The following is a 22,049-nucleotide window of genomic DNA, read 5'->3' as shown; positions in this document are numbered from 1 at the left end:
TTCTTCCGCCGTCCGGATATTTCCGGTAAAGCCGTCTGGTTAATTCCGGCAAAGCCGTCCGGTTATTGCAACCGGTTTCAGTCCGACAACCACCGGCTTATTATGCGATGGTTGGGTCGTCTATCATTTCCGTCATCGACCGTTTCTTTTTACGGTGATAGACGGCTTGAGTCCGGCATGTGTCGGCTCCTTCGGCGACATCATGGTCGGTTTTCGTCTAGGGTTTCACTGTCTCGTCTCTGTGATTCGTCTAGCTTCGGTTTATCTTTTGATTTGGTTTTTGTTGTTTGTGAAGTTGCTTCTTCTCGAAGGTTCCGACAGCTTCCTTTGCCTTGGAGAATTCACTTCGATTCGAGTCTCTGTTGGTGCATAAAAAAATTGGGATTTTGGATCTGTTTTTCGAACCATCCTTTGACTTGATTTGTTGGGAAGCTGCAGGTTTTTGAAGCAATATCTCAGTCTTCGTTTTGTGACATAATGAATAAAAAAGAAGATGTTTCTTTTAGCAGTTCAGAATGCTTTTGTTGCTTTAGAATTAGTTTGGGCACAGTGGTTTTGAAGGTTCTGTGACGGTTTTCAGTGTACCGGAGAAGATGTTCCGGTGACTCCATTTTGCTGGCGTCATTACTCAGGCCACTTTGATGACTCACCTTTTCTTTGGCTGATTGTGCAACACGTGGATTCATCCTTATCTCTTTGTTATCGCTTTTGATATTTTATTTTAGTTTGGCTTTTTAATCAGGGTTAAGCTTCTAGTGTAGATTGTTTTAGTTTTATGCTTTTATCTGTTTAGTTGTTTTATAATCAGAATAGAAGTTATCACCCTGCTCGGATGTTAAGATGGTGAGCAAGAAGCAACCATACTACAAGAATATGATGGAAGCTATAAGATCAGCTCTAAACCTTTGAGTTTTGATGTTTGGTCTTATTGAGATTAGTTATGATGTTGCTGTTAACAAGCTACCATTTCACAACGTTCCCTTTAGTGGCAGAATGGGTTGTACTTTACTTGAATTTGGTTGATTGTAAAATTTGTTGTTGTATCTTGTACTTGCCTCTCCAACATGGGTTCTCCATTGATGGATGATGTTGTTTGGATGTTATATATACAAAGACACCCTTTGGAAAAAAAAAAAAAAGTTATACTTTGAAATATACTCCTTTTCTATTTTATTTTAATAAATATTATAATTATATATAAGATAACAATTTTGTTCAAATTTAAATTTAGAGATATATTTTTAATAAATAAGAAAATCGAAATTTAGAGAAAATATGTACTAAATTCGAAATAATATAATTATGGTTATATATATTTTCAACACAAAAATAGTTTATTTATTTTGATATATTAAATTTTAACAATATTATAAAGTCTATCGCTTAATATCTATCATATTATGTTTTTTCAATAATAATGAATCATTAAAATTTCCACCATATGACTTAACAAAAAATCATACTTAACATTGGTAGAATGCTATTATTCATTATTGTTCTTAAAAAATATTTAGGATAATGAATCTTTGGAACTATTAGTTATATAACATTAAAAGTTACAAAACAACATCCATGGTGAAAGACGAACATGATTTGGTCTACGGACAACTTTTTAAAAATTAGATATTTAATTATTACCAACAAATTGATTTAATATTCATAATATAGATCCCTTTGCTTAATTATTATTAAGTTTCAATAAGAATATTTTTAGTAATTTTATAACTTTACAAATTATTTTTAAAAGAAAAACAAAAAGAGGGTATTTTTCAAAAGTCTAAACAAAAAGAGGGTATTTTTCCAAATTTACTCTTAAATTAAAGCATAATTCAAATTAAAAATTCTGGTATCATTGAATATGTTGTTCATTGTGGATGTCGGATTCACACACTCAAGTATTTTTATTAAGTAGGAAAGATTACTCTTGAGAGACAAAAAATGAATATGTAAAAAGCTTATGAATTGCTACAAAAATTGCTCTAGTATTTCTTACTCGAGAGGAAGATCCCCTTTTTCATGGCCATTGACCCTTATATTTATACATAGAAAAACGACATTTAAATTGTTAATTAAATACAATTATTCTCTCTTAAATGTGTCCGTTTTGGTCTTTGACTTTAATGCTCAACGTTCGAATTTTGAGTTGACTCCATTCTTCATGGGCCTCGCCTTTTGGCCCAAATAACCTTGAACCGACTTAACCGTGACTTCGACGCTGGACTCATGTCGAAGTGCAGTCACTTCGGATTATCCTTGTGGTGATAACCACTTCGACTGTTCCTTTGGCTTACGGATCCAACGGGCTTTATCCTTTATGGGCCTTTATCTTGACTACGTGGCAATCTTTGGTTGGTCTCGAACTTCTGGTGCGGGATCCGACACCAACAATTAGCCCCCCAAGTTTTTCGAAGTGCTATTCCAATTCGGAGGACTTCAAATGCTTTAATGACCAAAGATTGCGTTTCGAGGAATCTTCTAATTTTCCCGCCAAGATCCCATCAGTCCTTTAATTTCGGCGCTATCCATGTTTAGTCGCGTGACATCTGTCATCATCATGACCGTATCTCAATTATTTACAATTAAAGCGGGAAACCTTTCCACTTCCCCCACGATTCCCAAGGCGGTTTCACCATTATCACTTAACTTCTGTGAGGTAACTTCTTTCATCATTACTTCTTTTTACTCTTACGTTTTAGCCGAAACTCCTCTCTTCTCTTTCTTCGCCGACTCTTTCTTTGCCGGATTTTAAATTCCTCATCTTTTCCGATGACTTCTGACTCCGAAAGACCCGAGTCTCCATCCTTTGAAGGTGGCTCTAGTAATGACGAATGCACTCGTCCTAACGATATCGCAGGTCCGCACTACAGATCCACCTGTACCCTTCAATCCCTAGAGCGATTAAAGGGGCTTTGCCAGATTCCTCCCGGAATCATAGCGGAAGCGCAGATAGCCGACCCTTCGGAGTCCCGGGAAAACCGTGACGGCTATTTTTGTGTCTATGAAATCTACTTCAAGAGCTGCGGATTGACTTTCCCCCTTCCCAAAGCCCTAGTTCGATACCTAGCGGCTCTTGAGATCGCTTTACCTCAGCTAACCCCCAACCTCCTCCGAACCATCCTCGGAATCATAACTGTTGCGGCGGAAGCGGACTACATTATCGGGGTCCCCGAACTGAACGAACTTCTAAGCGTGAGAAGTTCATCAAAGAAAACAGGGTACTTCTCGGCGTATCCAAATGCCAATAGGAACGTCATCTCGCATCTCCCAAACAAGGATGAAAACTGGCACCATCCTTGGTTCCTGATTAAGAAAACTCCTACTTCGATTGGAAATCTTTCCGACGTACTCCCATCGAAGTGGTCTGCGAAGCCTGGTAGAAATTAGGTCGTATATTCCTTTCCTGGTTTTATTATTTTTTACTGACCAAACTCGTTGTTTCACTTCGCAGCTCTCATCGCTTCAACTCTTCCGACTGAAGAATTTGTCAAGTTCTTCAAAACAATCCTTGAAGGGGAAACCCTCTGGAATTCTTTCACCCTCGATCGGTTCATTGAAGCCAATCGAAAACTCAGGATGAGTCCCCCCAACCAACTTCATCGTCTTCCGCCTCCTCCCTCAACCCAGGGAATGTCAGCTCGGGCCTTCGTTGCCCAACGTAAGAAACTCTCCAAGCCGATAGCAGAGGCTTGTGATGAAAACAAGGTGTTCCTTGCGGCCGCCATTGACAAAAAAGACTACAGCATGACCCTGCTGGTTGATGACAACAGCATCGAGGGAGCCAGATCCTTTGCTGCTTTCAGATTGACTCCTCGTGACGAACGTCGTGACGAACGCTCTCCTCGGAGGGATCGATCTCCTCGTCGTGATTCACCTCGTCCTCCCCGAGATGATTTTAGCAATGAACCACTTAAGAACTTGGTTCGCAGGAAGAGGGACAAATCCTCTCGTAGTGATTCTTCCCCGCGGAGGGAGAAGTCGAGGGCCCGGACTGACCGTTCACCCCGATCATCCCCTCCTACTGAACCAATGGGTCCTCCTCGACCTGTTGATATGTCTTCCAAGCCTGATAGCGAGAAGACTGATCGGAGTGCATCTCCTAAACAGGGAGATTCTGAGTCTCGAGATGCTCCCTCGAAGTCCAAGCCTGCTCTTGTTCCCCAAGTCAAATCACTTTCAGGTTTGGTGATTTACACACACTCAACAGTTTTTATCTTTGCTAAGATTCCAATTTTTACAAATCTTCTTCCTTCGCAGCTATGGAGAAAGAAGGCAGCGCCTCCCGATGCTTCAAGACCCGATCGGGTACGATCTTGCCAGATTTCAACAAGTGGCGCCCTGCGATCCGTGAACGCTACTTACTTCACGCTCATCACTCATCTCGGGTTAGTTCCGCTTTATTTTTCTGATTGCATTGCCATTCTTCGAACTGAATTGCCATCCCGGGTTTATGTATAATGCCAGGCTAACGGCGAGCTTAACGACATGATTGAGCATTACGAAGGGTTGGTCATTGGACGGGAGAAGGAAATCGATACGTGGAAGAAGAAACTTTCTGCTCTTGAGGCTGAACTTAGTTCTTCTACCGGCTCCAAGCACAATCTGGAGGACAAGGTCGACAGTTTAACATCCGAGCTTACGAAGATAAAGGGGGAGCTGCAAGACCAGTACGACCGGAATTACAAACTCCAGGATGAACTTTCTGGTGTGCAGGGTAGACTTCATGAATCCGAATCAACCGCCGATACCCTGAACAACCAACTTATCGAGCTTAACGCGAAGTACAAGGCGATAACCAAGTTGCGTGATTCCGAGTTGGCTAGGTCGGCGTCGAAAGCCAGAAAAGAGGTTAAGGGATGCGGGATGGAGTTGATCCAAGGGGCCATTCGCTTCATTCAAACCGAGAGAGCTAGGTCAGATCTGGAGTCAGACATCAAGGAGCACGAGAGCAACCTGATTCTGTTGGATCAAATCCATGATGCAGATTTCTCCGAGGTGCAAGAGAGGACCGAACTGTCAGATAATCTCTTTGAAAAGCGGAGTCGCTTGTCAGCTCTTCCCACTTCGACTTTCAACCCGCAGGACTTTGAGGAATTCTTCACAGAATCGCCTCCTATAAGTGAATCGGGTCTCGACTGGGCAGGTAACCTTTGGCTCCTAACATTTACTACCTTTTTCTTGCCTTATATTTTTTATTTGACTGGAACTGTTTTTCCTAGGCTCAAGTGGGACGGAAGATGTCATCCCACCCGAAGTTCCCGCGGCACCGGAGGTCACCCCGGAGGATGGTTGTATCGTGGAGAGCGGTCCAGGAGCTTCATCTGATCAAGCACCAATCAAAGAGGCGAGTGAAACTTTGACAGCCGAAACGGAATCCGAGGTGGCTGTTAATCCATAGTGGCTGTGTCCACTTTAAACTGGGAATTGTCCCGCTTAGTTTAAAACTAAATTTCGAACTTGTTTTTGCCTAAGGAGGCTTTTATAATTTCTTTTGAACAAGATATTTGCCTGAGGAGGCTTTTAAACCTTTCTAGGTTATGACCCCAAGGGGGTTTGGTTAAAAATATGTGCGGGTTTGCAAAGTCCGCTTTTAACCCTTTGTGGCCTTGTGGTTATGCTTTCGAGATTTTTAGGTTGATCAGACCTTTCTCTTTAGAATGCGAGAACTGAGCTCGGCTTATTGCGAGTTCCCCACTTCGGGTTTAGTCAACTCGGTAAATTTGTTGGGCTTGGGCCTTAAAAACTCTTTATAGTTAATGATTTTTTTTTAAGAAAGAATGCGACGGTTGATCTTTCAACCCTTGAAAATAGGAAAAGCGGTGCATCTTTAAGGCAATAACTGCATTTTCTCGATTTCCAAAAATGGTTTAAACCATTAGGGCACGCCACCATTATTGAATTTTCATTCCCAAGACAAACCCTACCCCTATTATAAATAGGAGTTTGTTCGCCTTTGATCTTTTCTTCAAGAAACTTGATAACTCGTTCAATAAACACCACATTAATGGAGAACGAAAACGCAGCCCCCGTTGATCCCGACAGCCCACTCTTTTTATCCGGTGATGGTTTTGAACCGGCCGGCGTTCTTTTCCCTCACGCCGTCTTTCACTTTCCTTCAAAGGAGAAGAAGGAGGCTTGCGACTTTATTGACAAGGTTAATATCCGTCGTCCTTGATTAAAAACTTTCTGTTTTATTTTATTCATTCATCTTTATGCTAGGTCGCCGACAAACACCGTCGCCTGTGTGAGGAGAGGCAGCGGCTAGGTCTCAAAAGGCAGACACTCGAGGCTCGCATCACTCGGGTGGAGAGGAAGATAAGGGCTCTGGAAAGTGATCCCTTTCAATGGGAATGGCGGAACTTCGATTCTGTTGCTGAGATCTCGAAGATGCTTCGGATGTATCTCCGTGCTAAAGGAGTTCCGGGTCCCATGAATGCCCCGGTCTATACCGTTCCATCTGATAGCGAGGAAGAAGACGAGGAGGAGGCCAGTACCAATCGGAAACGCGTTCGAGATCGTCCCAAAGTGGATGCCAAGAACAAGGCGTCCACTTCGGAAGTTAAACCGGCGATGAAGGAGCCTGTTCCTGAGCCTCTTCCTTAAATGTTCCCTAACTCTGCTTTCGTTTTTTTTTTTTTTAAACTCGTAATGGGCTTCGGCCCCCTTTTTATTTATGGAAACTCTTGCAACTTTCCTTATTCTTCAAAATATTCTCGGTGATACGACTTTTAATGCAGGATCGGTTTAGGGCTTAAATCTCTCCGCGAATCACTCCATTCCTAGGATAGAATCTGCAGCTTACTAGGGATATGACATTCCTATAAATTATAGTCTCAATTTCCCTTTACTCCTCACCACTCTTTTTCATTTTAGCAGACATGGAGTTCAACCTTCGATGTTCAGAATCTATGTCCGACTTCTCCAGGATCGGAATGATAAACGAAGATGTTCCAAATGAGCCAAACAGGCAGCCTCCTCCACCTCGCGGCTTCTTCAGATCTCAGATCCGAGCTCCATGTGCTTTGATCAGGGATCTCCCCATTAGAGACCAAGGAACAGCGATGGCATTCATAGAGGCACTCGCGCTTCAACATCGGAAGATTACATTGGAAAAGAGGAGACTCCGGAAGAGGATTAACCGGATGCAACGCAGGCTTACTACGGTATCAAGAGATCTTCACATCCTTGAATCTCACCCCGGAGAATGGATCGAACTTGGAATCTCTGACTTCGCTCGAATTCCAGACTGCATGATGTCAATCCTTGACCTTGCTGGCCAAGGAGTCGAAGTGTTCTGCTCGTCAACAAGATCTCCATAATCCGAAGTGTACGATGAGGGATATTTTGCCTTATTTGCTTGAATAAACGCTCTATTTCCAATTTCTTGTATGTTCGCATAGCCGAACTTTTATTTGCTTCGCTTGTTCGCATAGTCGAACCTTTTCCTTTAATACAGAAATAAAACAAAAATTTTTATTAATAGCTGAACTCGTTTCCGAGCTGCCTACGTACCCATTTCGGGATCAAGCCACACCGTATTTCATGTACATAAAAAATGCATGTAGCTTTAAACATAGAACTTCTTTAGGTTGATCACATTCCAAGGTCGCTTGACTGGCCTGTCTTCTAAGTCTTTCAGCTTATAAACACCGCTCCGAACCACCTCGGTAACAATGTAAGGCCCTTCCCAATTGATGCCGAGTTTACCGGCACCTTCTTCCTTTTTATTGTCAAAGACGCGCCTTAACACATAATCTCCCACGAAGAACGGCCTACTTTTGACTTTAGAGTTGTAATATCGGGCTGCTGCCTGTTAGTAATTCTGAATCCGAATCAAAGCTTGATCACGCCTTTCATTTATGGTATCTATTGAATCATTAAGCATTGCTGAATTTTCCTCTTCATTTAACGGTGCTTCTGTTCGGCGAAGTCCGGGAACGTTTAGTTCAGCTGGTACCACCGCCTCCATACCATAAACCAAAGAGAATGGAGTTTCTCCGGTAGGTCGCCTAGGGGTTGTACGATATGCCCATAGGACAGGTTGGAGTTCTTCATACCATCCTCCCTTTAGATGATTTAAACGTTTCTTGAGATTGCTCAATATCGTCTTGTTCGCGGCTTCAGCTTGACCGTTTCCTTGCGGATATCGTGGAGTAGAATAACTAACTTTGATCCCCCAGTCCGCACAAAAAGCATCAAACTCGTGTGAAATGAATTGTGGTCCGTTATCAGTGACTATTTCGTACGGAACTCCATGTCGACATATAATGTTTTTCCAAATGAAAGTTTTCACCGCCGAATCCTTGATACCAACATACGCCTCAGCTTCAATCCATTTCGAAAAGTAGTCCGTAAGGACTAAAAGGTATTGTACACCTCGAGTTGATTTGTGCAATGGTCCAATGATGTCCATTGACCACCTCATAAACGGGTATGGGGCGGAAATGGAGGAAAATAATTCCGAAGGTTGATGGATCAATGGTGCATGGAGTTGGCAGCGCTTACATCTTTGGGCGAACTTAACACAGTCTGTGATCATAGTGGGCCAATAATATCCCATTCTTTTAACTTTAAAAGCCATAGCCCTTCCTGATGAATGACTCCCACATAATCCTTCATGCACCTCGCTCATAACAATTTCGACTTCGGGCCCAAAAATGCATAATAGGTAAGGATCACTGACACCTCGTCTATACAATGTGTCCTTTGATAGACAAAATTTCGCGCTAACGATTTTCATTTTCCTGGCCTGCCACTTATTCTTTGGGAGCTCGCCTGTCATGATGTAGCGTTTTATTGGCTCCCTCCAGTCAGCCCCCCAGTCTTTAGCCGGAATTTGGTCGACCTTGTGGTTCTGGTTCGGGATGCTTGTTTGGTTTAAGAATATTCTCCTCGATTAATGGCTCGGTCTCTAATACTGTTTCTGGAATCACATCTTCTGCGAAGGTAACAGGCTCCTCGTTAGACGTATTTGCTCCTTTTGATTTCCTCCGTTTGTTGGGTGGCGGTTCGACCTCTGGTTCGCCATGGTCACGTGCCGCTGCTCGAGATCTTGTAACGACGAGGGTTTCCTTGTTGTCCTGAATGCTTCGCTCCGAAATGCATTCCACTGGAATAACTCTTTTTACTTCAGGATCTGATGTTGATGCTAACGCCGCAAGTGCATCCGCAGTTGTATTCTCCCCCCGAGGTATGCGAATTAACTCGAATTTCGAGAAATTTTTAGATAGATCCTTCACCACTTCGAGGTATGCTTCCATTCTTGAGTCTTTAGCCTCGTAGTCTCGATTAAATTGGTTAACCACTAATTGCGAATCACAATAAGCGACTATTTCCTTGGCTCCAACTCCTTGTGCCAACCGAAGTCCAGCAATCAGGGCTTCGTATTCTGCCTCGTTGTTGGAAGCATTAAATAACAATCGGAATGACTGTTCTAGAATCTCTGATGTCGGAGACTCCAACTTTATATCTAGTTTCCGGATCCATCATCGACTTACTTATGTAGTAAATTGGCTTCTGCTCTCCGCGGTCTTCCCGGACCAGGACTCCACTAACCGCATGGTTCGAAACGGATACATATAAATAAAGCTTCTCATCTACTTCTGGTTTGGACAATATAGGTGGTGTGGTTAAGTATGCCTTAAGCTGCCCAAAAGCCTCTTCGCACTTTTCGTCCCAAAGGAATCCTTTGTTTCCTTTTAGAATTTGGTAGAAAGGTAACGACTTATCTGTTGATCTTGAGATAAAACGATTCAAAGCCGCAATCCGCCCAGTCAACCATTGTACCTCCTTGAAGTTTCTTGGAGAGGGCATGTTTAGAAAGGCGTTGATTTGATTTGGATTGGCCTCAATCCCTCTTTCCGTCACAATATAACCAAGAAATTCTCCGGATGAAACTCCGAATGTATACTTCGCCGGGTTCAGCTTCATTTGATATTTGTTGAGAATATCGAAACATTCCTCTAAATGCTTAATGTGATCTTCTTTCTTTTTCGATTTAACCAACATATCATCTATGTAGACTTCCATTGTCTTCCCGAGGTGATTGTGAAACATTTTGTTAACCAACCGTTGATAAGTTGCTCCTGCATTTTTCAAACCAAAAGCCATTACTTTGTAACAATAGATACCTCTATCCGTGATAAATGAAGTTTTTTCTTGGTCTTCGGGGTTCATCATTATTTGATTATAACCCGAGAAGGCGTCCATGAAGGTCAACAGCTCATTCCCAGCGGTGGATTCCACAAGTCGATCTATATGCGGGAGCGAGAAACTGTCCTTGGGACATGCTTTATTGAGGTCTGTGAAGTCAATGCAAACCCTATCTTTTCCATTCTTCTTTTTGACAACGACAGTGTTTGCTACCCATTCCGGGTATTGCACTTCTCTTATGGATCCTATCTTCAAAAGTTTATCCACCTCGTCATTTACTATTTTTGCTCGCTCCACTCCGAGCTTTCTTCTTTTTTGTTTTACCGGTTTGAAGCTTGGATCTACGTTTAATTCATGACAAATTATACTTGGATCTATGCCAGGCATGTCCGTTGCTGACCACGCAAATGATGTTTTGTTTTTCCTCAAAAGTTTGATCAAAGCTTCTTTTATTTGTCCAGTCAAAGTTGCTCCAATTCGGACTTTCCGATCTGGTTTGTCCTCTTCCAACACCACTTCGATTACTACATCCTCCTTTTCTTGTCCACTAGGAAATTTCGATATTGGTCCCTCTTTTGCGGGCTTTGTTAATTGCTATTGGATCTTCAAACGGTGGCTAGCTAGATAACACGTCCGTGAAGCTTCTTGATCTCCTCGAATTGTTTCCACTCCACTTGATGTTGGAAATTTGACACATTGATGATATGTAGAGGGGACTGCTTTCATTTGATAAATCCAGGGAGTCCCGAGGATGATGTTGTAAGCTGCGGGCTTATCGAAGACAACGAAGTCCACGATCTTCGATACCTTTTTGGCAAGGACCGGTAGCTTGATTGTTCCGAGAGACATGGCTGACTCGCTTGTGAACGCAACTAATGGTGATGGAGGTCCTACTATGTCCGCTCGGCTAATTCCCATTCTTTCTAAAGTACTTAAAAAGATCAAGTCGACCGAACTGCATGTATCGATAAGGATCCTTGACACTTCGAAGTTGGCAACATCAAGGGTAATGACTAGAGCATCATCATGAGGTTTTTCGAGGTGCCGCGTTTCCTCTTCATTAAATGTTATTGATGCACCCTGAAAATCCACTTCTTCGCCCAAACTTGTTTTGAGTAAGACATTTCGCCTATGTTTCTTGATGGAACTTATCTTCATGGAACTTATCGAATCTCGGCAAAGTTTGGAACCTCCTAGAATCACATTGATCTTACCCTTCGAACTCCTTGGTTCTTCCTCACTGGAAAACCTTGGTCTTTTAGAATTTTGATCTTTGGAGTTATCCCTTGCCTCGTGGTATTCCTTCACGAAATCTTTTATGTCGAATTTAGAAAGATCTCCGCTGGCCCAAAGCTCTGCGAGGTGCCTTTTAAGGACACTACAATCCTTGGTTAAATGTCCGGTTACTTTATGAATGTCGCAAAATAGACTTTCATCACGGACCCAAGTATTTGATCTTCCTTTCCCTTGGAATTGCTTTCCAACGGTACTGTTGAAAGGTTGCGATCCAAATTTTCTTGGTCCTTTGCTCTCCCTAGGCTCGAACTTCTTGGTAGGGACGGTGACTGCCGGCTTTTCTTGTTTATTTCTTTTGGCAAAATTTTCTTTCTCGTCCTCTACTTCCATCCAATTGTTTGCGCGGAAGAGTGCATCCTGAATTGTGTCTGGTTTATGAAGTATTAAATCTTCTTTAAACCTTGAATCATGTCGCAATCCTTTTCGTAGGGCAGATAAAGCTGATTGCTGTGAGATTCTTGGGAGCTTCGACAGCACTCCTTTGAACTTGGTGATGAAAACTCGAAGTGACTCATTTGATCCTTGCGATAAGTTCCAAAGATCGGCATTCGAAACGCTTTTATCCATAAGGATGGAATATTGCTTTAAGAACACGGCTGATAGTTCGTCGAAATTGCTGATCGAACCCGGCTCTAATTGGGTGAACCACATTAGAGCTTGGCCACATAGATTTTCCGAAAAAAGCTTGCAGTAACCTGCGTCCTCATCAGCTTCATCCAGTTCGACTCTTCCAGTAGCGATCAGAAAAGCTGCGAGATAGCTCTTTGGATCTTCCAATCCGCTGTAAGGGTCCAACTTGAGCTTCCGGGAATCTTTGATTCTCAAACTTGCAATTCGCGAGATGAAAGGTGTTCGCCTAGCTTCTTCAATGACTCGGTTGATGTCTGGCTCCGAACTTGTAGCTTGATGAAACTTGGATTTCATTTCTTTTAACTCCTGGCTAACCTTCCTCATGGTCTCGAACTGGTCGAGGCTTTCCTGCTCGTATTGATCTGCAAGTTGATCTTCATCTTCGACATGTGTCTCCCCTTCCAACGGTTGAACTACCGTATTAATAGCACCAGGGGTCGTTTGTCCACTGGTTTCATTTCGCGCAGCAGAACTTGGCGAGTTGGATACCCTTCTCCGGATTCCCACAGGGTTTCCTGCACTTAAAGAGCGAACACGAGTTTGTATAGTACTGACGTTTTGACTAAGAGATACCTGGGATGTTTGCAACGTGTCGACGGCTTTTTCCACATTCGAGAATTTCTGAGACATTTCCGACATGGTTTGTTGCATGGCTTTGAGGGTTTCGGCCAATGATAACTCAGTGGCGTCTCCTCCGGACATTGCTGCTTATATCGGAAATGTAGTAAAGAAAAAATCTGACCACTCAAGAATCTTCTGTCCCCACAGGCGGCGCCAAAATGTGGATGTCGGATTCACACACTCAAGTATTTTTATTAAGTAGGAAAGATTACTCTTGAGAGACAAAAAATGAATATGTAAAAAGCTTATGAATTGCTACAAAAATTGCTATAGTATTTCTTACTCGAGAGGAAGATCCCCTTTTCCATGGCCATTGGCCCTTATATTTATACATAGAAAAACGACATTTAAATGGCTAATTAAATATAATTATTCTCTCTTAAATGTGTCCGTTTTGGTCTTTGACTTTAATGCTCAACGTTCGAATTTTGAGTTGACTCCATTCTTCATGGGCCTCGCCTTTTGGCCCAAATGACCTTGAACCGACTTAACCGTGACTTCGACGCTGGACTCATGTCGAAGTGCAGTCACTTCGGATTCTCCTTGTGGTGATAACCACTTCGACTGTTCCTTTGGCTCACGGATCCAACGGGCTTTATCCTTTATGGGCATTTATCTTGACTACGTGGCAATCTTTGGTTGGTCTCGGACTTCTGGTGCGGGATCCGACACCAACATTCATGAATATAAATTCTAGTATTGTTGAATATGTTATGACACATCAATTTTAAATTTGGTGTTATTATAGAACATATTACATACAATGACACGATTTCCATCTTTTTTTTTCTTGAGAATATTAATTCCGACCATCGCAATAAGAGAATCAAGCTAAAGACACTATCTCCTTTTTACTTTAGATGTTTGATTATTTTTTATATACTAGATTTTAACCCGCGGTACACCGCAGGGCTATAAATTTTTTGAAAATTATCTATTGCTCTGTTTGATTTAAATGTACTTATTATATATATTACCCCGCATTAAACCCGCGGATCGATTTTTGATAACTAAAAATTGAAATTTTAAGTTGAATTTATTTTGTTTAGCATTTATTGTATTTTGATAGTTAATTATACGATTTCATTCGTAGTACCGCCTCGTAATAATATTGATTCAAACCCGTCATACCATATAACCCTGTCCCGTGAAATTAAACATTATTTTGTTATTGTTTTTATAATGTTTTAATTTAAAAGACATATATAATTTGAGTCAATTTAAAAGTTTGCTTTAAATGGCTCCCATAATATATATATTTTTAATTGTTATAGAGTTCAAATATCATTAATATTATAAACTTTTTATAAAATTTAAATATTATTAATACTTTAAACGTTTTATCATCTTAAAATATTTACAATGTTTAAACTTCTTATAAATTCTTAGAAAGTTTAAATATTTATAATACTTGAAACTTCATAAAAGTTTTAAGGGGCTTTTGCAAAAATGCCACTTTTTCAATGCCACTTTTCAAAAATACCCCTTTTTTAAAACCTTATAAAAAATGCTCTTAAAAATATAAGATTTACCCAAATATGTATGTAATATTATTAAAACATACACAAACTACATTTCTATGTATCTAAAATCTTATAAATACTTTATAAAAACCTTATAAATGCATTTTAAATACCTTTAAAAACCTTTAAAATATCTTGTAAAACCTTTGAAAAACCTTAAAAATCCTTTAAAATAACTTGTAAAACCTTTAAAAACACCTTATAAAACCTTATAAATACTTGGATCGAGTCTTCAAGTAGTAGTTACAATCCATAAGTACCTTATAAACCTAATAAAACTTTATAAAAATTTCAGATTTAAAAAGGGGCATTTTTGAAAATGGACATCTAAAAGGGGCATTTTTGAAAAAGGGCACACCAAAAGGGGTATTTTTAACAATTTCCCAAGTTTTAATATCGACCCAAACTTCATAATTGTATTTTGGTTGTTAATTCTAAGATTCCACTCGTAGTATATCGTTCTGTATTAATATCGACACAAACCCGTCACACCATATAATCCCGTCCCGTTAAATTAAACATCATGTTATTTTTCTTTTTAATAATAATTTTATTTAGAAGACATATAATTAGAGTTCATTTAAAAGTTTGTTTTTAAATTGTCTCTATAGTATATATATTTATAATTTTTATAGAGTTCAAATGTTATTAATAGATAAAGTTTTTTATAGAATTGAAATATTACAGATACTTTTAAAGTTTATAAAATTTAAATATTTATAATATTTAAATTTCTATAAGTTTAAAATTAATAATATTTAAAATTCTTATAAAGTTAAAATATTCATAATATTTGAAACCTTATGAAATAACAATAATCTAAAATAACATATTATTCCGTAGACATAAATAATATTTATATATTTGGTAATAATGTTTTTTTGGAGTTAATCTAATTTATAACTAAACAAATTATTTATAGCCAAAATGAGTTTGGTTTATAATAAGTAATATAGCAAAATGAGTTTGTCAAATAACGAATAGTAACCATAATTTAATTAATGTACATTAAAATAAATATATTTAAAAAATGAATTACTTAAAAAAATTGATTTTGTCAAAATTAATTAATATCTGTAAGATATTATGGAAATGATTAGTTATGGTTAAGATATTATGTTAAGATTTTTTGGTAATTAATATTTTTGATTTAAATTTTCGAAATTAAATAATTAATGCTAATGGCATGCCATTGTAAATACTTCTCAACTTCATGATTTATTTGCTAATTGTGATCAAAAAAATGTATATATATATATATATATATATATAATATATATATATAGATTCATGTATATTTATTTGATTTTTAAAAGTATGCAATGTTTTAACGAAATAATATTTTGTAATACAAATATCAAATTAATTTTCTTTAACTCTCTCTTACCTCCAAAGATGATATCATTAGAAGGAGACGGTCAGACGACGATGCCGATTGCGCTGCCGATTCAAAGCAAAGAGGCTTTGGATAATAATTTTCGTCAGAGGTCGAAATGTATGAAACGAGTGAAGAAATACGAGGTAATTTTTCATCTTCTTATATATTGTAAGAGATTTGTTTTTCAATCGGTTATCGATAGAGATTAGGGTTTTAATAAGAATGGATTTTAGGGATTCGATACCACTGACGCGAGATATGGTCCTGAACTTCAAAAATCCATCTGTGATGAAAGGTGGTCACCATGTTGTACCTTAGTCCGCCTTTATGCTAGGATGGGCCTTCATCGTTACAATTTGCTTCAGGTTATTCTAAATCAATACTCTTCTCTTTTCTTTCTTTCTTTATGTCTTGTTATCTTGCACCACAATTCAATTTCTTTTGTTTGTTCATCAGGGTAAGAATTTACAGCTCAATCGCGTAAAGAAATACAATATGAGTACGCATTCTGCTGCTTGCAATTACTACATTACTTTGGTTGCTATGGATCCTGCTCGCAGCAAACTTTTAAATTTCCAGACTAAAGTTGGTGAAGAACGGTTTGGCAAGTTTATTTTGACGTCCGATATTGCTAGACCTCGAGGGGAAAACACTGAGGATGGATCGTTGATAACTGAACACTATTTCTACGTCAAAGGTAGCTTGCCTACGTGCCCCCCGGAGGATCTTTTCCAAAATAGTAACCGGTTTTACGTGGTGGAGGAATCAGAGCTGCAAGTCAATGACTGGATTCGTCTCTATTTGGAACTTGCAGTTGCCACAACTCATAGGAGCACTGGTAGAAATCATGATCTATCCGGCTTGAAGATTATGAAAGTGGCCATAGATACTTGTGAAGATGTACCTAATGAGGCATCACAACAATGCCATTAATGCGATTGTCTACATAAGGTACAAGGACTTTTGTGAGTCTCGGGTTGGTAAGGATGTTGATCGCATAGCTATTGTTAAACGAAGCTTCAATGAGCGTAATGGATGCTTCATTCTCGAGGGTCAGAATGAGGTTATCAAATCCTAGGTGGCCCATGGCATTCAAAAGCTGTAGCTTTGGCTTGGCTCGTCCTCTGCACAAGAAAATATGGATCTTATAAATAAACTATTAATGGTCAAATAAGTTACTTTTTTCCGTTTGGATTGTTAAGGTAACTTCCGTGGTGGGGTGTCTTGTTTTCGAAATCTCCCTCTCCTTGTATAATTTAACATAGGGAAAACCCCGCTTTATTTGATATTTGCAAGAAAAACTACTTGAACTTTGCATAAATTTCCATTCCCTCTATATGTGATGTGGTGTCTTGAACTTTAGGTAATTTCTGTGGTATGGTGTCTTGTTTATTTATTTTCCTGCACAAATTTCTATCTCGGGTTGGTAAAAGGATGTTGATTGCATAGCTATAGTTAGAAGAACACCTTCATTGCCCATATGAGGTGCTTCATTATTGAGGGTCGGAATCAGAGTTCAGAGATTATACCAAAACAAGAGGAAGACGCAGAATGCAAAACTTTTGGTTAGCCGGTGTTTAGGCGTCCGTCCACAAATCGTTGTGGTTATCAAATCCTAGGAGGCACATTATTGCATACGAAAACTGTGGTGTTGGCTTCTGCACAAGAGAAGATCCATTTGAAACTATCGATCAGATAGATATAATATATTTTACTTTGTCACAAAATGAGTGGAATAAAAATTAAATCCCTAAAACTTTGTAAAAAAATGTGGACATACTGTTGTAATTCATAACATCGTTAAACTGACATATCGTCGAACAGATAGAGGGCAATACAAGATTTATATATCGATCATTGCCTCCAAACTCGGAGATTTCACTTTTCTTTGATTCCAAAATCTTCTTCAGATAGTTCCGAGATCAAGAGTTTTTAGCTGCATCGAAAACCCACTTAATCTCTTCTTCTCTAAAGCATCTATGGAGATCTCCGGCGAAGAAGACAAAGAAGAAGCTGTTACTCTCCCCAAAGAAGTAAGCAATGTCTCAATCTCAGATGGTAACAAGTTCGTATACCAAATCCTCAATGGTCCTAACGAACCATGTTTTGAGAATTTCCGAATGGATAAGCCTGTCTTCTATAAACTCTGTGATCTTCTTCAAACCAGAGGCTTGTTGCGTCATACGAATCGAATCAAGATTGAGGAACAGTTAGCTATCTTTTTGTTCATCATTGGTCATAACCTTCGAACTCGAGCTGTTCAAGAATTGTTCTGTTACTCTGGTGAAACCATAAGCCGCCATTTTAACAATGTTTTGAATGCTGTTATTGCAATCTCTATGGATTTTTTTCAATCCAATCCAAATTCTGAAGCTTTAGAGAATGATGATCCTTATTTCAAAGACTGTGTTGGTGTTGTTGATAGCTTTCATATTCCGGTTATGGTTGGTGTCGATGAGCAAGGTCCGTTTCGAAACAGCAATGGACTTCTTACTCAGAATGTTCTTGCAGCTTCTTCGTTCGATCTTAGATTCCGCTACGTGTTAGCTGGTTGGGAAGGTTCAGCTTCTGATCAACAAGTTCTCAAAGCAGCTTTGACTCGGCGTAACAAGTTACAAGTTCCTCAAGGAAAATACTACATTGTTGACGGTAAGTACCCGAATCTTCCAGGCTTTATCGCGCCGTATCACGGTGTTTCAGCCAACGCAAGAGAAGAAGCAAAGGAAATGTTCAATGAGCGACACAAGTTGTTGCATCGAGCTATTCATCGGAGTTTTGGAGCTTTGAAAGAACGGTTTCCGATTCTACTATCAGCTCCTCCGTATCCTCTACAAACGCAAGTGAAACTGGTGATTGCGGCGTGTGCATTGCACAACTACATCCGCTTGGAGAAACCAGATGATGTAGTGTTTAGGATGTTTGAAGAAGAGACAATGGCAGAAGCAGGAGAAGACAGAGGAGTGGCATTAGAGGAGGAACAAGGAGAGATAGAGGGACATGAACATGGGTTTAGACCGGAAGAAGTTGAAGATAGTTTAAGGTTAAGAGATGAGATTGCTTCTAATCTTTGGGACCATTATGTCCAAAACCTGTCTACCTTCTAAACTTTAGCTTCTTTATCAGTTTTTTTTTTGTGTGTTTTGATTTGTTAGAAATGATATAAGTCAAATAACACTAATTATGTTTGTTAAGTAAAAAAAATCCTTTACATCAAATTCAAATGTATCCAAACACCAAATGTATATCACACCGATCTCAGGGAAGAGAAGACCAAAAGGAGAGTAAATATCAAAACCAGAGCTTTTGAATCAGGAGCTGATCACTGCTTTTTGCTTTTTCGTAATCCATTTTCGCTTTGCGTTCTCTATAGCATCCTCTTTCAGTTTCAGCAGATCTTGGAAGGACTGGTTAAATTGTGACTCGATCAGATTAAGTTCTGTCTTGAGATCTTCTGGGTAATCATTGTCTGAAATGGAAAGATTGTAAATGGTTGACATCATTGAGCAAGAATCCAGATACGAGCTCATCGACTCTGCATCTCGACCAGCTTCCGTGGCAGCATTTCCGTTGTTTGAGGAGTAGGGAAAGTAGTAGTCTGCTGATATGTCCGACTTCATTGATTGTCCTGCAGCTTCTTCATCTTTCGAGTTCACAGTTTTCTGATTTGCTGCTTCATGATCCTCATCATGGGTTAGACGTGGAGAGTTTTGATTATGATGCGACGAGGTCCGGTCAGAGTGAAGTTGCATTATCAAGTCATCGATCATATCAGCTATCACAATAACCTCTTGGCTATTTAAATGCAGTTCCTCAACCATTTCCTCAGCGATTGCTGTTGCTGTGTCTGAATCCAGATAGAATGCAAAGTGTACGATTCTACATTTACCTGTATTAGGGCATTGAATTGATTCAGTAAATGAAATCTGTGAGAGGAATGAATTGGATAGAAGATTTTATTTTATAAGACGAACCAGACGGGTCAGCAATACGGAGAACCATAGACGCTGTGACATCATCGCTCCTCTCTCCTCTCAACCTGAACTCTTTATTCTCTGCAATCCTCTGAAGTTCAATGGTTTGGGACCATGGGTAGTCTTCGTTGCTTGAAACACTTTTATTCTCGTTATGATCCACATCCATGGGAAGATGTTCAAGCTGTGGTGGTCTCACAGATTTAGATGATGTGCTTGATGAAGCAAGGAGAGCAGAGTCCTTGCCTACATCTCTTGCAAGGAATGGGTCCTTTGAGAGCTCGACGGCAGTTGGTCTGGAAGAGGCAGGAAGAAGACATCTCTCTATGAATTGCCTAACTTGATGATCATCAACTTTACCGAGAGACTGAGGCTTTATGTTCTGCAAATGCAAAGTTTCAAAGGGGAGCCCAGCTTCAAAGATAATTTTGATGAAAGTCAAGATTGTGAAAGACTTACCGAGGTGACCTTTTTATAAATTTGAGCCTGGTTTCTGCACTCATTGTATGGATATTCACAGGTTACCATCTCCAACATACACATGCCAAAAGAATAGATGTCCACAAGCTCATTGTATTCCTCTTCATACAGCTCAGGCGCCATGAATTCAGGAGTACCTGAATACGCTCAAAATTTCAGTTACAGCAGATTTTCCAGGGTCTAGGAAGGAAGATGTTTTATGGTGTATTACCTATCACACTTCGAGCAGTGGATTGCTGCAGTACAGTTGCAAGCCCGAGATCTCCAATTTTGACCTCTCCAGTATTTCCATTGACAAATATATTGTCACACTTTAGATCCCGGTGAATTACCGGAGGGTTCTGAGAATGCAAATACTGTAGGCCTTTGAGAATCTGCCTTGCCCAGTTCTTGATGGCCTTGGGATCGACCTTCCTATGCTTCTTACGATATCTTCACATCAAATGAAAAGGTGTCAAACCATGTGATGCACAAAAAAAAAAATGAAGGATAATCAAACAGAAGAGAAGTGATGAGATACTTACACCCTCAGACTACCAGAGGTGAAAAGCTCAGTGATCATGTTAATAGTCTTGTTCTTTTCGTCAACCCAGGAGTAAAAGAGTTTGATAATGTTTTCATGTTTTAGAGCTTTTAGTAAATGGACTTCAGAATATAGCCTTTCAAGTTGACCAGGCATCTGCATTACATCTTCAATGCTAACTAGGTTCCAAGCAACCTCAATCCCGTCTACTTCGTCAAACGCCTTATATCTGATTTTATACGAGATTTAACAAACAAATCAGAATCATTTTTCTTTGGAACTTAAACATAAAAGCATAATAGGGTGTAGAAACCATACACAGTCTTGAAAGCTCCTCTCCCCAGAACATCATCATACTGAAGAACAAAATAAAACAAAGGAATCGCAATCAATATATTGTTTTCCACCATAAATACTCAAAAAATCAGCAATGCAACATGATCTTAAGCTTGATTGTTCCAAATGTATAACAATGAACAAAACACACATTGCTATAAGCCAATAATAATCACCATACGATCAAAGTAACAGCTCTCACTAGGTAGAACTACAGAGAGAAGTCATCCGAACTAGGTCAAAATGCTCAAATTCTGATCGATTTCGTCATAATTCAACGATTAAAAACTCAACCAAACGAGATTGAATCAACGAAGAGAAAATTGCAACGGTGACGTACCCTGATGTAACGGCCAGAAGGATCTTTCTCGGCGAAATCAGCCTCTTCCATGGACGATATCTGACCTAAAAATCCAGAACCAGAAGCCATATATGTATGCACAACAAACAAACCAATCGAAAACAGAAGAAGAAGAAGAAGAAAAAAGTGGAGAATTCGAGGTGAGATTGAAAACGAAAGAAAGAAAGAAAGCTGAAGAGGTTATTACAAGAAAAGGTTATAAGAAGAAGAAATTGACGGAGGAGACGGGGACGATACAATCGGAGAAAGCCTCACGAGCGAAGCAATAAGAATCGATTGAAGATCGAAATCGTGATCGGAATCGGAGTTTGGCGGCGAAAGGAATCCCCATAATCTCCGATTTTCCGATTTCCCGATCTCTTCTCCCGTCGTGATTCCGTCGCGTCTCTTTTATCCGATCAAATCCTTCCATTGATGATCCACCATGATTTGATTTGGTTTTCCCTCGAAGAATCTGCTAGATATTGAGAAAACCAAGGATGATTGATGATGAAGATGATGAAATCAAAGAAAGGAATTTCGGAGAAATGGAATTAAGAAAAAAAAAAAAAAAATTGTTGGTTGGAAAGTCAAATTATCTGTCTTTATCAACTAACGCACTTTCTCATACGATCCAAAAATAAATATTTTTGAGATTAATCTACTAATGTATCCTCTATTTTCATTTCATTTATCCTCTAAATAATATAAAAATATTATTTATATTTAACTAAAAAATTAACTAATCATAAAAATAAATTTGCATAATATAAATGATCACAAATTATCAAATACATTTAAT

General features: G+C 39.4%; 5 protein-coding genes and 1 long non-coding RNA gene across 6 annotated transcripts; 5 read left to right on the top strand and 1 right to left on the bottom strand.

Moving 5' to 3' along the window:
• The first annotated feature begins 66 nt into the window (after nucleotides 1-66).
• On the top strand, nucleotides 67-1,139 carry LOC110226683. Its single transcript, XR_002330618.1, has 2 exons — nucleotides 67-438; nucleotides 534-1,139. It is a non-coding gene; the product is annotated as an uncharacterized LOC110226683 (long non-coding RNA).
• A 1,371-nt stretch (nucleotides 1,140-2,510) lies between these two features.
• On the top strand, nucleotides 2,511-5,421 carry LOC110226832 (meiosis-specific protein ASY2-like). The gene is made up of 5 exons (XM_021019608.1): nucleotides 2,511-3,373; nucleotides 3,449-4,177; nucleotides 4,255-4,382; nucleotides 4,462-5,138; nucleotides 5,200-5,421. The coding sequence occupies exons 1-5, from the start codon at nucleotides 2,767-2,769 to the stop codon at nucleotides 5,393-5,395; spliced, it is 2,337 nt and encodes a 778-aa protein (XP_020875267.1). The 5' UTR covers nucleotides 2,511-2,766; the 3' UTR covers nucleotides 5,396-5,421.
• Nucleotides 5,422-6,715: 1,294 nt separating this feature from the next.
• On the top strand, nucleotides 6,716-7,359 carry LOC110226988. Its single transcript, XM_021020098.1, has one exon. It carries the CDS (start codon nucleotides 6,876-6,878, stop codon nucleotides 7,314-7,316), a length of 441 nt encoding a protein of 146 aa, XP_020875757.1. The 5' UTR covers nucleotides 6,716-6,875; the 3' UTR covers nucleotides 7,317-7,359.
• Nucleotides 7,360-15,630: 8,271 nt separating this feature from the next.
• LOC9304641 (UPF0725 protein At3g57210) lies at nucleotides 15,631-16,928 on the top strand. The gene is given in 4 exon segments (XM_002870553.2): nucleotides 15,631-15,740; nucleotides 15,831-15,962; nucleotides 16,054-16,518; nucleotides 16,520-16,928. Coding segments are annotated over 4 exon segments (846 nt in total). The 5' UTR covers nucleotides 15,631-15,647; the 3' UTR covers nucleotides 16,676-16,928.
• A 416-nt stretch (nucleotides 16,929-17,344) lies between these two features.
• On the top strand, nucleotides 17,345-18,828 carry LOC110226463. The gene has a single exon (XM_021018272.1). It carries the CDS (start codon nucleotides 17,577-17,579, stop codon nucleotides 18,699-18,701), a length of 1,125 nt encoding a protein of 374 aa, XP_020873931.1. The 5' UTR covers nucleotides 17,345-17,576; the 3' UTR covers nucleotides 18,702-18,828.
• LOC9306670 (serine/threonine-protein kinase WNK8) lies at nucleotides 18,758-21,843 on the bottom strand. The gene is made up of 7 exons (XM_021018271.1): nucleotides 21,248-21,843; nucleotides 20,890-20,927; nucleotides 20,573-20,800; nucleotides 20,260-20,480; nucleotides 20,028-20,185; nucleotides 19,569-19,950; nucleotides 18,758-19,483 (listed from the first exon to the last, which is right to left on the bottom strand). The coding sequence occupies exons 1-7, from the start codon at nucleotides 21,335-21,337 to the stop codon at nucleotides 18,906-18,908; spliced, it is 1,695 nt and encodes a 564-aa protein (XP_020873930.1). The 5' UTR covers nucleotides 21,338-21,843; the 3' UTR covers nucleotides 18,758-18,905.
• Between the last annotated feature and the right edge of the window lie 206 nt (nucleotides 21,844-22,049).

The sequence above is a fragment of the Arabidopsis lyrata genome, assembly GCF_000004255.2.
Source record: "Arabidopsis lyrata subsp. lyrata unplaced genomic scaffold ARALYscaffold_7, whole genome shotgun sequence".
In the NCBI taxonomy this organism is placed as follows: Eukaryota; Viridiplantae; Streptophyta; class Magnoliopsida; order Brassicales; family Brassicaceae; genus Arabidopsis; species Arabidopsis lyrata.
This window is presented reverse-complemented; position numbering and strand designations above follow the sequence as displayed.

What these genes read in the sequence shown, in the direction of transcription:
- LOC110226832 (XM_021019608.1), top strand. Translation starts at nt 2,767, where the DNA reads ATGACTTCTGACTCCGAAAGACCCGAGTCTCCATCCTTTGAAGGTGGC. An exon ending in GAAGTGGTCTGCGAAGCCTG is followed by an intron (nt 3,374 to 3,448) that starts GTAGAAATTAGG and finishes TTCACTTCGCAG; the next exon opens with CTCTCATCGCTTCAACTCTT. An exon ending in ACGCTCATCACTCATCTCGG is followed by an intron (nt 4,383 to 4,461) that starts GTTAGTTCCGCT and finishes GTATAATGCCAG; the next exon opens with GCTAACGGCGAGCTTAACGA.
- LOC110226463 (XM_021018272.1), top strand. Translation starts at nt 17,577, where the DNA reads ATGGAGATCTCCGGCGAAGAAGACAAAGAAGAAGCTGTTACTCTCCCC.
- LOC9306670 (XM_021018271.1), bottom strand. Translation starts at nt 21,337, where the DNA reads ATGGCTTCTGGTTCTGGATTTTTAGGTCAGATATCGTCCATGGAAGAG. An exon ending in CTTCTGGCCGTTACATCAGG is followed by an intron (nt 20,928 to 21,247) that starts GTACGTCACCGT and finishes TTTGTTCTTCAG; the next exon opens with TATGATGATGTTCTGGGGAG. An exon ending in TTTATAAAAAGGTCACCTCG is followed by an intron (nt 19,951 to 20,027) that starts GTAAGTCTTTCA and finishes TTGCATTTGCAG; the next exon opens with AACATAAAGCCTCAGTCTCT.
- LOC110226988 (XM_021020098.1), top strand. Translation starts at nt 6,876, where the DNA reads ATGGAGTTCAACCTTCGATGTTCAGAATCTATGTCCGACTTCTCCAGG.